Source organism: Anabrus simplex, chromosome 2 (assembly GCF_040414725.1).
Source record: "Anabrus simplex isolate iqAnaSimp1 chromosome 2, ASM4041472v1, whole genome shotgun sequence".
NCBI lineage: Eukaryota > Metazoa > Arthropoda > Insecta > Orthoptera > Tettigoniidae > Anabrus > Anabrus simplex.
In genome coordinates this window covers 606037382-606051165 of record NC_090266.1, presented here as the reverse complement: position 1 = coordinate 606051165, position 13784 = coordinate 606037382, and the positions used below count along the sequence as shown (strand labels likewise).

The window sequence follows — 13784 nt, the reverse complement described above, 5'->3', positions numbered from 1 at the left end:
CTATCTGTGTCGATGCGACGTAAAGCCCCTAGCAAAAAGAAAATGTTTCAACGGAATTATAACATCAACTTGACTGTCTTTTAAATCCAATCGACTACCAACATAATTACTGACATCCGCTAGCTTTGACATACGTTTTATCATTAGCAATGCCTCTACAAGAAGTTCCATTTTCTTTTCTACTTTCAGATATACCAACCGTATACATTTTAACATGTTTATTACGTTCACACTTCCGTTTTAAATAACTGACAGTGATTTTACCATCTTGGATTCAAACTATGGGAATTGAAGAAACATCCCCCTTTGATGATTGTGTTTACATTCAAGGCCATCACAGTCTTAATGATATTATAAAAAAAGGATCCATTTTAGTTTTAAACTCTCACAATTCATGTTTAACCACGTTTTAATCTTCAAAAACAGTTAATTTACTCTTTTTTTTTTAACATACTTTGGTGCATCATTGTTGTTTTAGATGTTATTGTATAATGTTTTACGAAATCATTTTTCAACATTTTAACCTATAATTTATAAGATTAGAATGACTCCATATGTATTATTTTTAAGATTGATATAGGCTGATGATGCCCGTAAAGAGGGTGAAACATGTACCATTGACTTTAATGTATTATGTATAAAATTTTGACCATATGAAATAGTGGACCATATTGTATTGAACAGGTGGACTTATAATATTGTAATAATATTTGAGACATACGTCATCTTCAATACGGAACCAAAATGAGAATAGTAATTCCGCATCTATTTCGCATAAATTGTACAATTTCGCATTTTGAATCAATTTCGCATTTTATCGCTAATTCAAAATCGCTAAAAACCACTCGTACAGGTCATATAAGATGAAGGCACATACACTGACATGGTTTCGACATATTTCGCATTTATCGCAAATGCTAAAAATCACAAACTCTAACGATGTGGTATTGTATACTTGCTCATTATGGATTCAGTAGAAAGATCACAGAACACAAGCAAGGCATTCATATATATTATGTTCATAACAGACTGCACAGAGCGTTGCTGCATCAGGTCGGCGCTGACTCACACCCTATCTACTCCAGCGCTACAATTTGGGAATATGAGATTTCCAAATAGAAAGGCTGCTGCTTCCCACCTACATTTTGCAATGCTCATGAAGCTGCACAGTAAGTCCTCGTGAAAACAGGTGGATCAAATGCACAGAATTTCTTTTCCCCACTTATAACTTTTAAAAAATCAAGGTGAAATTGTGCATTGATGGAAATTGTGCAAGTAAATATGATAGGAAGGTAAAAACCACAAACGAAATTAAGACCAACATCAACATGGCTGACAATAATACAATATTCATCATCATGATTAAAACAATGGCTCTGTCTAGTCATGGCTGGCCCACAATTTTTAGTAATGTCTTAGAGGGAGATGGTCACTGTCCTTTAACTGGACAGAGCTGGGCATAAAATCAAGACCCAGCTACTTGTATTTCAAAAGAACGTTGAATGGTTATTGACCTATAGCAATGCCAACATAGTCTTGTAAACTTAATATTGAAGAAGTCAGTCAACCAAACAAATCGAAATAATATCATTAACCCAATCACATAATTTGACGACCCTAGGTTGCAAAAGTCATTTGTGGCATATGAATCAAATGACGAGCTCAGCTCGCGCCAATGCGCTGCTGTATATCAATCAATACATGTAGTTCAAATACTAAGCCACAGATGCCACTTGTATGCATTCTGCATGTGGCTTCGGTTATTCACTTACTCTAGGTTATCACACACTTCCAGAACAAAAGATAAAAGAATCTTTGTTCATATTATTTCACTCATGTCAGTTGCCATCATGGCATCAAGCAGATATTGGTGTTGATGAAGATGGAATACAAAAGCTAATAGATAGTGTTTTAGAGAGTGATATTGAAGGCAGTGATGTTTGTGACAACAAAATAGACCCTGAACGTCTTATATCGAATTCTAGCAATGCATATAATAGTGCTGATGACACGATAAGTGACGATTACGATGGTGGGCCAAGTCTTTCGAAAAGTTCGTACCTGGGCACAAACTAACTTGACTGACTGGAACTGGACAAAAAGCAACAATAACCCTGTTGTACATAAGTTAAGCAAATATAGTAGGGTTAGTGATAACTTATTGAAAAAATGTATACTCAGACATTATCTGAATTCTCAGTTTCTTGTGAATACATGAACCCATTTTTTGACAAAATATCTGACGAGACAAGTGTGTATGAAGCAAGACAGTTGAGCAATCCTGACAGAAAAAAAGGTGAAAGACTATGGTAAATGGTTTGAGATTACACCCGACAAAATCAGACAGAACTGAAAAGACATGCCTCGTGATATCAGTAAAACTAAACTAAAATATGGAGATTATGAAACATGGACTGTCAGAAGTATGTTGTGTGTGAAGTGGAATGTTACGAGGGCCATCCGGAAAATAGTACCCGTTAGCCCCGCATGAAGTGCTGACGACTCGGGTAGCCGCTGGGCAAGGTCAGACCGCGTCAGTGGCTTGCCTGCCTGCTCTGTGCGAGGTTGCGTGACGCTAGCATTGCCTGTGTTGTGTCTGTGATCGTTTAAATATTTTAAACAAATTGAGAACCCCGCCAATTGTAAAGTGAGGGCCGTGATTAAATTTCTTAATGCACGAAACATTTGACCTTGTGATATTTATCGCCAATTAACGGAGGTGTATGGAGACAATGTGATGGACGAGTCGTCTGTTCGGCGTTGGTGTCGCAACTTCAACTTGGGGAGGGGGAGTACACACGACGAGGAGTGTTCAGGGAGACCATCTGTCATTACAGACCAACTGCTGAGCGCAGTAGACGAATGCATGAGGAACGATCGGCGCGTCACAATTGATGAACTGTGTGAACATTTTCCTAATGTGTGTCGAACAATTGTTCATGAAATTGTCAAAGACCATCTGCATTATTCAAAAATCTGTGCAAGGTGGGTCCCTCGCATGCTTACAGAGGAGCACAAAACCAAGCGTATGGCTGCAGCACTGACGTTTCTGGGACGTTATTCCGATGAAGGAGAGACTTTCTTGACTCACATCATTACTGGGGACGAAACATGGGTTTGTTATGCATCACCTGAGAGTAAATGACTGTCAATGGAGTGGCATCATGCTCATTCACCAACCAAACCAAAAAAATTCAAGACAGTTCTGTCCACCAGGAAACTTATGGCAACCATTTTCTGGGATTGCCGAGGTGTACTGCTCATTGATTTTATGGCCCATGGAGACACAATTAATGCTAATGCGTATTGTGAAACGTTAAAGAAATTACGGCGGGCAATACGAAATCGACGGCAAGGTCTATTGTCTACGGGCGTCATTCTGCTTCATGACAATGCTAGGCCTCATGCAGCTGCGATAACACAACAACTTTTGCAGCAATTCAAGTGGGAAACCTTCGACCATTCCCCGTATAGCCCGGACTTGGCCCCTTCGGATTTTCATCTCTTTACGAAGCTTAATGACTTTCTGACGGGAAAAAGATTTGACAGCGATGAAGAACTTAAAAGAGCCGTGACTACGTATCTCAATACTCTGGCGGTGGAGAACTATGACGCTGGAATACAAAAACTTGTCCCACGTTATGACAAATGCCTAAATTTGCTTGGAGATTATGTGGAGTAGTAGTGTAAAGTATGCTCTTTCCAATAAAAATGTGTATATTTGTTAATATTTACTCCTGTGTCTTTTATGTGGAGAAGTAGTGTAAAGTATGCTCTTTCCAATAAAAATGTGTATATTTGTTAATATTTACTCCTGTGTCTTTATTGCGCAAGCAGGTACCACTTTCCGGATGGCCTTCGTAATAAGGATGTTTGCTTTCTCACCACTAAACACAAATCAGCTCGCATGAGAGAGACAGGCAAACTCGGACGAAAGAGAGGACAAATCCCTAGGGAGGAAGCGATATTGCCCAAGTGTGGCCGATCGTAGAACTGGGTCCTGTGGAGGGGGTGTTGTAATGGCTGTCAAATCTAAATGGCATGCGACCCTACTCTCTGAGCTGATGAATGACTGTGGTGCTGTATGCGTTGAAGTTATATTTCATAACATATATTATCTATCTGCATGTTACTATAGACCACCTCATTCTCATTTCGACTATTCTGAAGCTTTCCTTTCCCCTGTGCTTAAAGCCCTTCATTCCAAAGATAACAATGTCATACTAGGAGACCTTAATATGTCTGTCTCTGTGATTTTCCCTTCATTATGTGAGCTTCTAATATCCTTGACAAATAGTATCTGACCACTATATTACAGGACTGAATTTCAAAAAGCACCTGCGGAAATAGTCTTCTTGGCTACCTGCTTTCTTATAACGAGCCCTCGTGTTTTTTCTGTGGGACGAGATATTTTTAACTCCAACCACAAGTCCGTTGAAACAACCTTCATTCTCACCCCCACCCCGTGCTCTAAGATATCATCGACCTGTTCTTAGGGGCTCTGTGCATGTGTTGCGTAAAGTTGACTGGCAGACTGTTAATCGTACTCTGTCCCTTTTACCATGGCATTGTTGCATGTGGGTGAAGTTCAAGATACGGTAGACGTATGTTATTATTGGACCCTTGCTTTGATGTGACGTTGTTCCTACATGTTCATTGTCCAGAAAATTCCTCACATGGAAGAAGAGTGATACTAGAAGTGCTGAACTTAAAAAATCGAAACCCTGGAAACAATGAAAAAATGCACCCTCCGAGAGGAATTATAAAAAATTCTATGACCTTCACAAACACCACAGGTATTTATTAAGGTGGGATTACTCAGAATATATTAATGGAGCCTGTCTTGAAGTAAGACACAACAGTAAGAGGTTCTGATCACTCGTAAATAACAGAAGAGACAACAAACGAATACCGGAAGTAGTAACCTGGAACCACTCTGTAACCAGTGGAGCAGGTAGACCTGAATTGTTCAATGAATATTTTACCGCTTATTTTGTTAAACCTGTTCAGTATACTGATTTTCCTAAAATCAAACCTGTTACTTCCCATGGCCTCAAGTAATATTTCTACAAATGAATCTGAAGTATACTCCCTACTTTTGGATCTGTCAGAAAATAAATATATATATATATCACGTCTGGGTAGCAGATTATCAAAACCAAGGCTTCACAGGATAAGAATAACACAGTTAAAAGATACAGTATTTAATGAAGTTGAAGGCTAATATTTAAAATTAGGATGAAAATACTTAGTCGAATTAGGGGTGGTATAGATTAAGACATCTTGGATTGTTTGATAAAAATCGTAGTATGTCGAGAAGCACTAAAAAACATTGAAGAATTTGTCGAAAACGCTGCTAAAATTACCCAAATAGAAGAGGGTAGGTCAAATGACAATTTCGTGTAACCAGAAAATGCCTCATGTAGACGTGGAAGTCCGTAGTAAACAATGTTGTCATTTCATTCTCAAGATGTAACGTATGTCCTAATGTATCTGCACTCGGATGGCCTTCACGTAAACCGCAGTGATACATATAAGTTAGAAAATTTGTTTAGAAGGGTTATAAGGAGGTATATTCAGGAAACCGGGGTGGCCTAGGGAGCGATGATAAGGGTACAGGGAACTGGAAGTCAATTAGGGATGACATAAAAATGTTAGTGCTGAACTGTAGAAGTATTGTAAAGAAAGGAATAGAATTAAGTAATTTATACTTACCAGTTATTGTAATAGGAGTCGAATCATGGCTGAGAAATGATATAATGGATGCAAAAAAATTCTCTTGTAACTGGAGTGTGTATCGTAGAGATAGGATAGGAATGGTAGGATGAGGGGGGGTTTTCTTTCTGTTGAAAGAAGAACTTGTAAGCTACAAAAAAGTTAAAGATGAAAAAACATGTAATTCTAGATATAAGGCTCATCTCTAAAGATAATAGGCAACTTGATGTCCTTGGAGTGTACAGACCGGGTAAGGGTAGTGTTGATGCTGATTCAGAATTATTTGATAAGATAATCAGCTATGTGGGAAACGATATGGAAAGGAATGTGATAGCAGGTGATCTCAATTTACCAAATGTCAATTGGGAAGGTAATGCAAGTGACAGGAAGCATGAAGAACAAATGGCAAATAAGTAAATATAGGAAGGGCAGCTGATTCAGAAAGTGATGGAACCAACTAGAGGGAAGAATATTCTGGATGTGGTGCTGATAAAACCAGAAGAGCGAGAGATTAACAACAAACTAGCAACTTTTAATTTTATTTTAAACCCCACTTGAAGTGATTAAAAATACTTTTCTTCATCATTATTCTAAAGATTAAACTGTTTAAGCTCTAAATTTATTTCTTACACCCTCAACCTTTACAGAGCGCCTTTTAACAAAGTTCAATTTAACGCAGAATTAACTGTGTTCTTATAGAATTTTATAATTACGGCTACTTACTATCAAGCATTTTTCCTCGCTCCTACAACGTAATTTAAGAAGGCAGCAGAGTTATCTCATCACAACAGATTAACAACAAACTAGCAACTTTAAAATTTAACTCCACATGGAGTAATCAGTAACACTTTTCTTCATTATTATTCTAAAGGTTAATCTGTTTAAGCTCCAAGCTTATTTCTTACGCCCTCAACCAATACCTTTAAACAAGATTCAATTCAACGCAGCAATAATTGTGTTCTTATAGAACTACTAATATGCAACTTGTTACCACATTTTTAGACTAGGACATTCTTAAAAATATATAAATTAGGACTGTTTTTAAGGCTTTATAACAGCTTTATTATAAGAATATTTTAACTACTGTCATCCCTCTCGCTCATTTTTTGACGCATGTACCTACAAATCATCCTCACACTTATAATTTGTAATTTTTCTTTAAAAACTACAATTAAGAGCAATCAGGATCCTGATTTATTAACTTTCAGGTTTGAGATTAAGGCTGAAGATGCCCTTAAAAAAAAGGTGAAACATGACCCTATAATTTACATAAGTTTTAATTGTTAATTAAAATTACTCTTTATGTATTTAATAAGTGGAATTTAATAAAAATTAATATTTCTTTGACTTAAACACGTTGAGTGCCAGACCAAAATTCATAGGATTGCCGTCCAGTGCCATGAGCTAATAAGATCAAGTTACTCCCTGGTGCCAAAATGTTCACAGGCTTAACCAACCAAATGATCGCTGTAATGAGGATATATTTATGATATATTAGGTTAACTTACTATGTATAGTAGGTAAAACATTGCGACCCCATACGGGGTCGTATAGGTCAGTACAAATTGTACACGTACACACGCTCCCAGTATAACTACAGTTATACAGTATTTACTGTCCCGACGCTCGGTCATATTTACATTTTCCTTTTCAGGAACATGTTATATGCCGTTGATTATGAGAAATATGTTAGCTTGTTCATACTGGAACCTTTAAAAAGTACGATCCGTGATTTTAGGTCGAGAAATGTTTGTAAATGACGATCTTCCGATTTGAAGTTAGGAAATTTTCGTATTAAAATGTTGTTATATAAAGTAGTGAAAATCATGTGAATTTGGTAAATTAGGATGTAAGAGGATAATATTATAAGATGAGTTAGTAGTTACTGAATATTGAATAAGTATATGATTATGTTTGTATAAATTTTAATTTGGGTAAGAGAACCTAGCAGTGATGATTGTGCAACACGGGAACCAGTGACTATATCATTGAAGACGGTCATAATTGTTGCAACAGCTGGCTTGGAAATTCGGAGTACAGTAGGGAAGTGTAGGCTGAATATTGTAATTCATCAGTGTAGATGAACGTGCAAGATCGCTATTTGCTCTGTACTGGATTCAAAATCACTGTAACTATATACTTCGTATATATCATCATTGTCCGACTTGTTCGATATATCGTCCAGACTATCTGCACTAAGTCTTTTACTGCTCGATTTACTCATAGCGACTTAAAAAAGACAAGGAATCTCGCAGCACTGCACACTTACATAAATAATTAGTACGCAAGATAGACAATGATTTTGTCACCCTACAGAGCACTCTTGACGTACTCATATGGGGTCGCGCCAAAACAGAAATTGACGAATGGAAGGTGGACTACGTACGTACTTAAATAGATGACCAACAGATGGCAGGAAGAGACTTTATACAGCTTCGAAGCACATACATACTGCACACCCAAATGGGTTCGCACAGTTCCCAATTTAGAACGAATGTACGACCCCATATGGGGACATGAAGCTCAAAAACTTGATTACTCTCGCGTACCCATATGGGGTCGCTTGGCTCTCAGTATGTTAAGTTGTATGTTCCGAGCTGTCAATGGAGAGATGGCGTGAAATAACATCAGTAGACGAATAAGTTTGTGTGGTGTCTTTAAAAGTAGGAAAGATTACAATATGAAGATAAAGCTGGAATTTAAGAGGACAAATTCGGGCAAATGTTGGTTTATAGGAAGGGGAGTTAGGGATTGGAATAACTTACCAAGGGAGATGTTCAATACATTTCCAATTTCTTAGCAATCCTTTAAGGAAAGGCTAGGAAAACAACAGATAGGGAATCTGCCACCTGAACAACTGTCCTAAATGCAGATCGGTAGCGATTGAAGGCTCGGTTTTAGGTCCTTTTTTAATTTTTGTTCAAATGAATGACTTACCTAATAATATAGGATCTAATGGCAGTTCGGTTTTATATGCAGATGATACTACTTTCTTAAATAAGAGTAAAACAGTCAGAGAACTCATTGTGCTATGTAAGCAAACAGTGAACATGGCAGTTGAAAGGTTCTCTACGAACAAACTCACGGTAAATAACAAACAGACTTGGTCAGTTATATTTAATTTAAATAAAACTCAAGCCAATCATGATAATCAACATGTGAAATTACTACTAGGAATACATTTAAATTCGAACCTGAAGTGGAATGCTCACAAAGACTTTATTTCAAGTAAACTATCAAGTGTATCTCCTGAGAGCCATCAGAATTGAAGTTCCAAGTAAATATCTTGTAAATGCTTACTTTGCTTTTTTTCACAGTATTCTTCAATACGGAATTTTACTTCAGGGAAACTCCAGCCGGATGTCTGAAATTTTACTTCTCCAGAAGAGGGCATTGCGTTTTGTAACAAAATTTCCTTTGATGGCCCACTGTAGGCCTATATTTATGAAACTGTCTGTTATGACCGTTGTGAACACACATTTATAATGCACTTCTTAAAGTATATGCAGAAACAGACAAAATCAAGCTCAGAAGTGATGTTCATAAATATAATATCAGGTCAGCTAACCAAGTCGATGTACCTCGTCATACGTTACAAAAGACGGCTTCAAGCCATTTCATTGCTCAGTTAAAGATGTTTAATAAACTGCCCTCAGATCTAAAAGAACTACCATCTGATATATTCGGAAATAAGCTTAAGAAGTGGTTACTCGTGCATCCCTTTTACTCAGTGCAGGAATACCATGAAATTAATGAATTTGATATACCGGTATATTGAAATTACAATTTCACTGTACTGTACTGTATATTATGATATTTTTTTTTACAATGTCAGTTGTATGTAACATACTTAAATGACTGAATAAAATTCTTTTCTGTTGCGTCTCTACAATTATTTTTTCAGTTTTAATTTCCTACCGCTACTTTTGTTATTAGATGACTTTTCTTCATTGCTCTTTCATTTATTTTTTTATGTTTGCATTGTGCTACTCCATTGTAAATATATTTTTCATTGCATAACTCTGTAATTCGGCTTCTAGCTGTTTTAGTTTCCCAATAAATTAAAATATATAAAAAAGTTCTGTATTCAAATTAACATTTATTATTATACTGTTTCTTTATAATTAAGAGTTTTCTTCAATTAATAGAATGTACAGAAAATTGTATATGTTTTACCTTTGTACTTAGTGGCAGCCTGTAATACAGGAGGTGTTCCTAAATAAATGGTTTTTTTGTGTGTGTGTGTTTTTTTTTTAATACTATTTTAAAAATCTCTGATTTCAGGCAATGGCAATCTATCAACACCTCTCCAAGCCTCCCAATGCCAGCGGAAAGAATGAAGATGATGATAACTAGCAAAAGATTGAACGTAGCAGAATTCCAAAAGACTATCCAGACTTCCCTGATGGGCCTTGACATTATGAGTGAAAGTTTAGTGTGTCTTCTGAATGAATTCTGAGCTATTTTTGTATGTAGACTGACTGACTTGTTATTGAGGTGGCTGAAGGACTGAAAAACTCCTAGAGAATATTCAGATATTGAGTCAGTTTTTCATGACTTTCTTTTCTTTTTTTTTTCTGCATTCTTCTTGTACTTCTCCAAGAAATGTTTGTATTTCAACTAATTTTTTCTTACCCTTGGTTTTGCAGAAATATACTGGCAAACCTGTCAGTGCTGGTCACTACTATTTAATTAGTTTAATTAGCCTCCTTATGAGAAATCAATTTGCCACGCTATGCATTTAGCATGATTTTAAGGTTTCTAGTGTCAGCCATCGAACAAACTTTTGGGTAAAGTTGTCTGTGATTTTGCTCTTGGATTCTGTCTCCGCACACTCTACCTATATAAACTCATCTACATGCCTTCTCACATTCAGGAGTTCATCAGAGCAATCCTTCCACCTTTTCCTTATCCTCTCTCATTGTATTATCTGTCCTTTTTAGCCCTTTCACCTGCTTTGTGTAGATTCTTCCTTTTCTCTTCCTTCGTATGTGTCCATACAACATTTTTTTTACAACTGTGCACATCCTCTTCCAGTTGCCGTGTAAATCCATCCCAGCTTTTCTTCTTTTTTTCACTTACTGCTTTCTTTTCCTGATACTTTCTTCTACTTCAGTTTTTTCCCTATTCCTTACTTGCCATGTTTTCTTTTCACTGCTTCCCTTTCCTTCTCACTTCACCATCTGGTCTCTTATCTTTCACTTTTTCAGCTTTTCTGCCACAAGCACTCCCCGCACACCTTTCACACTCTCCAGTTTCAGTTTATACTGGAATTTATCTTTTACTTCCATATCTTTTAATTTCCATTATTTTAGATTCTTCTCTCTTATTTCTTTCATTTTCTGTTACCCTGCTCTGTGATCTCCATCAGAGGCTACTTCTGGCAAGGCTGTTACATCTAACAACCGGCTACGATTTCCTCGTTCAACCAAGAAGTAATAAGTTACTGTCTTTTGTCACTCTGCTTCCCCATCCATACCTTGTAATTTTCCTACTAGCCTTCTTCTTGAACCAGTACTGCCTACACTTAAGCCATTTTGCACACGAAGTTCCAACTTCTCTCCCTCCCTCTTCATTACTCTTTCCATATCCAAAAGGCTCAATTGCTTCTTCCATTCCTTTTTAAATGCATCTCACCATTGCATTGAAGTATCTATGACAAACTCTTCCACAGCCTTTATTTCTCTCTCTCCAGTGTCTCCAGGAATTTGTCCGTATCTTTTCCTTTGCATCCAATATGAGGTGCATACATGTGGATGAAGTCCACCTTATCCACAAACTCATCTTAGATCTTGGTTATTATTCCCACTCCGTTCTTTGAGTTACATCCTTCACTCCAGTAGAGTGCATATCCCTACCTCAACTTCTTCCTTCATTTTCCTCTCCATTTAACCTCACTCAATCCCATTAGCTATATTCTTCTCCATGAAATCAATCACCTCTTCTGACTTTCCAATCAGTGTCATGAAGTTATTGTCACCTTCATGATTCTCCTTATTATTTGCCCACTTCTCACAGTTCCACCATCATAACAAGAACTCTGCATTGCTTCTGGGGCACACCCTAGCCTTTTCCAAGTTTGATTTAAGGGTATCACTTTCAGAGAAACATTAATGGCAGTAATTTTAAATTAAAAGTATTATGTTAAAACTTTGTATAAAAATTTCAAATTCAGTTGTAGCAGCTTCAGTGAAAATATGTGATTTATGTGGTTTTTTTGGAGTAGTTTCATTACCTGGTAAGATACACAAAGAATAGCACCTTTTTAAAATTTCTGTATATTGTATTCTAATTTAAAGGTAGAGATCACTTTATTCTAGCTTTACAATCTACATTTTGTATTAATATTGAAGTAAATTTGATCAGAACGAAGATACATTGTTGGCTCTACATGATTCAGTTTGGAAAGCTTGAGAGTGACCCACTTGATAGGCTTTGTCATTACTGCATTTGAATTCATTCCTCAGTGTTATAGTTGTATAACTGCATTTGTGTTTAATTTACTTTTTTTCCTTCTATAGCTTTGAAGTAAGTTTAACTTGTTCTTCATTTTTTAATACTGCAAAATGTGTGTATTTCTTTAATTATTTAATTTAACAGGAATGTCTAGATTTGATTTCTCTTATTTTGTAGTTTTTCATGAATGTCGATTTATTTTATAGTTTGCAAGAATATGTAAATCTAATATCTTTACTTCTTAGTTATACAGGAATGCTTGCATTTGATCTCTTCGTTGGTTAATGTTGATTTTGTTCCATGAATATCCTTACATTTTGAAGTAACTGACTTGCTTATGTTTTGAGAAATCAAACTGTACAACAATATATTGTGTTTGTTTAATATTTTAATAAACATCAATTTTTAAATAATATACTGAGCTTTATTAAATATTTCTCATTCAGTAAGATATTTCTGTTGACTCTGGAAATCAGGAGGAAAACTCTTTGAAAATTAATCAGATATTTTCCTCTTTTTTTCCTTCTTCCTAGCCATTTCCCAGTTACCTGGAATTGGCACATTGTATGGATTTAGCCTAGTTTTATGACTGGATATCTTTCCTGACACCAAACCCATGTGAAGGGATGTATTCATTATTGTATATTTTTGGGGTGGTTTGCAGTATGATGTGTTGTATGTAAATGATGTGTATGAAGGCAATCACAAATATCCAGTCCCCGAGCTAGAGGAATTAACCTATGCGGCTAAAATTCTTGACCTGACCAGGAATCAAATTTGGGGCCCTCTGAACTGAAAGCCACTATGATGACCATTCGGCCAAGGAGCTGGACCAAGTGTCTTCCCTAAAATTCACTGCTTAATGCTACTATCTTCTAATTTGTCTCTCCTTTGATAGTAATGTGAGCAGGCATATATGATACCTCCCAGTTGTAATGGTTTTGTTGGTAATAAATAATAATAATGTGATGCAGGCATAACAGTAGAAACTTGATTGTGGCTTCAAGAAGAGGTAAAAGAAAATGAGGTTTTTCTAGAAGGGTGCAGAACATATCACCATGGAAATAATGACGCACTGTGTGTGGTCTTATTAAAAACTATTTAAAATAGTCATCATAATTTTCATTTCCCCTTGTCCAGCTCTTGTCAGGTTGGAGTGTTAATGGTACTTCTCTGCCATTGCCTCTTCTTCTACCACTCCTCATCAGTAACTGTATTCCAGCCCAGTTTTCTATTTCTTATGCTGTTCTTGACGGAGTCCATCCATCATGCGCTAGGCCTCCCTCTTGCCCTCTTTCCTTTTATCTTTGCCTCCAACACTTGTTTCGGTATCCTTCCTTCGTTCATCCTCATAACATGTACAAACCATCTCAGTTTATCCTATCACTCAGTTTTTCTACCTCTACCTCTTTTCTGACCTCAACATTTCTTACTCTGTCTCTCCTTGTCTTCCCTACCATACTTCTCAGGAACTTCATCTCACTGGCCTGAATTTTACTCTCATTTCTTGCTGTCCAAGTCTCTGATGCATATGTTAATGTAAGGATATAGTACATCATGTACATTCTCTCTTAACATTTCATAGGAACTTCTATGTTCCATACCAGGTTCCT

General features: G+C 36.6%; 1 protein-coding gene across 2 annotated transcripts in view; it reads left to right on the top strand.

Annotated features, from left to right (window-relative positions):
- Positions 1–12562, top strand: part of Stoml2 (stomatin like 2) — a 119104-nt gene extending 106542 nt beyond the window's left edge. The window contains exon 8 of one of the 2 annotated variants that reach the window (XM_068225825.1): positions 10213–12562. In XM_068225825.1, the coding sequence (XP_068081926.1) occupies positions 10213–10239 (27 nt within the window). In that variant the 3' untranslated portion in view covers positions 10240–12562. Of the gene's footprint in view, positions 1–9999 lie in introns of both variants that reach the window. The other variant, XM_067139234.2, reaches the window with a different exon arrangement.
- Positions 12563–13784: the final 1222 nt, after the last annotated feature.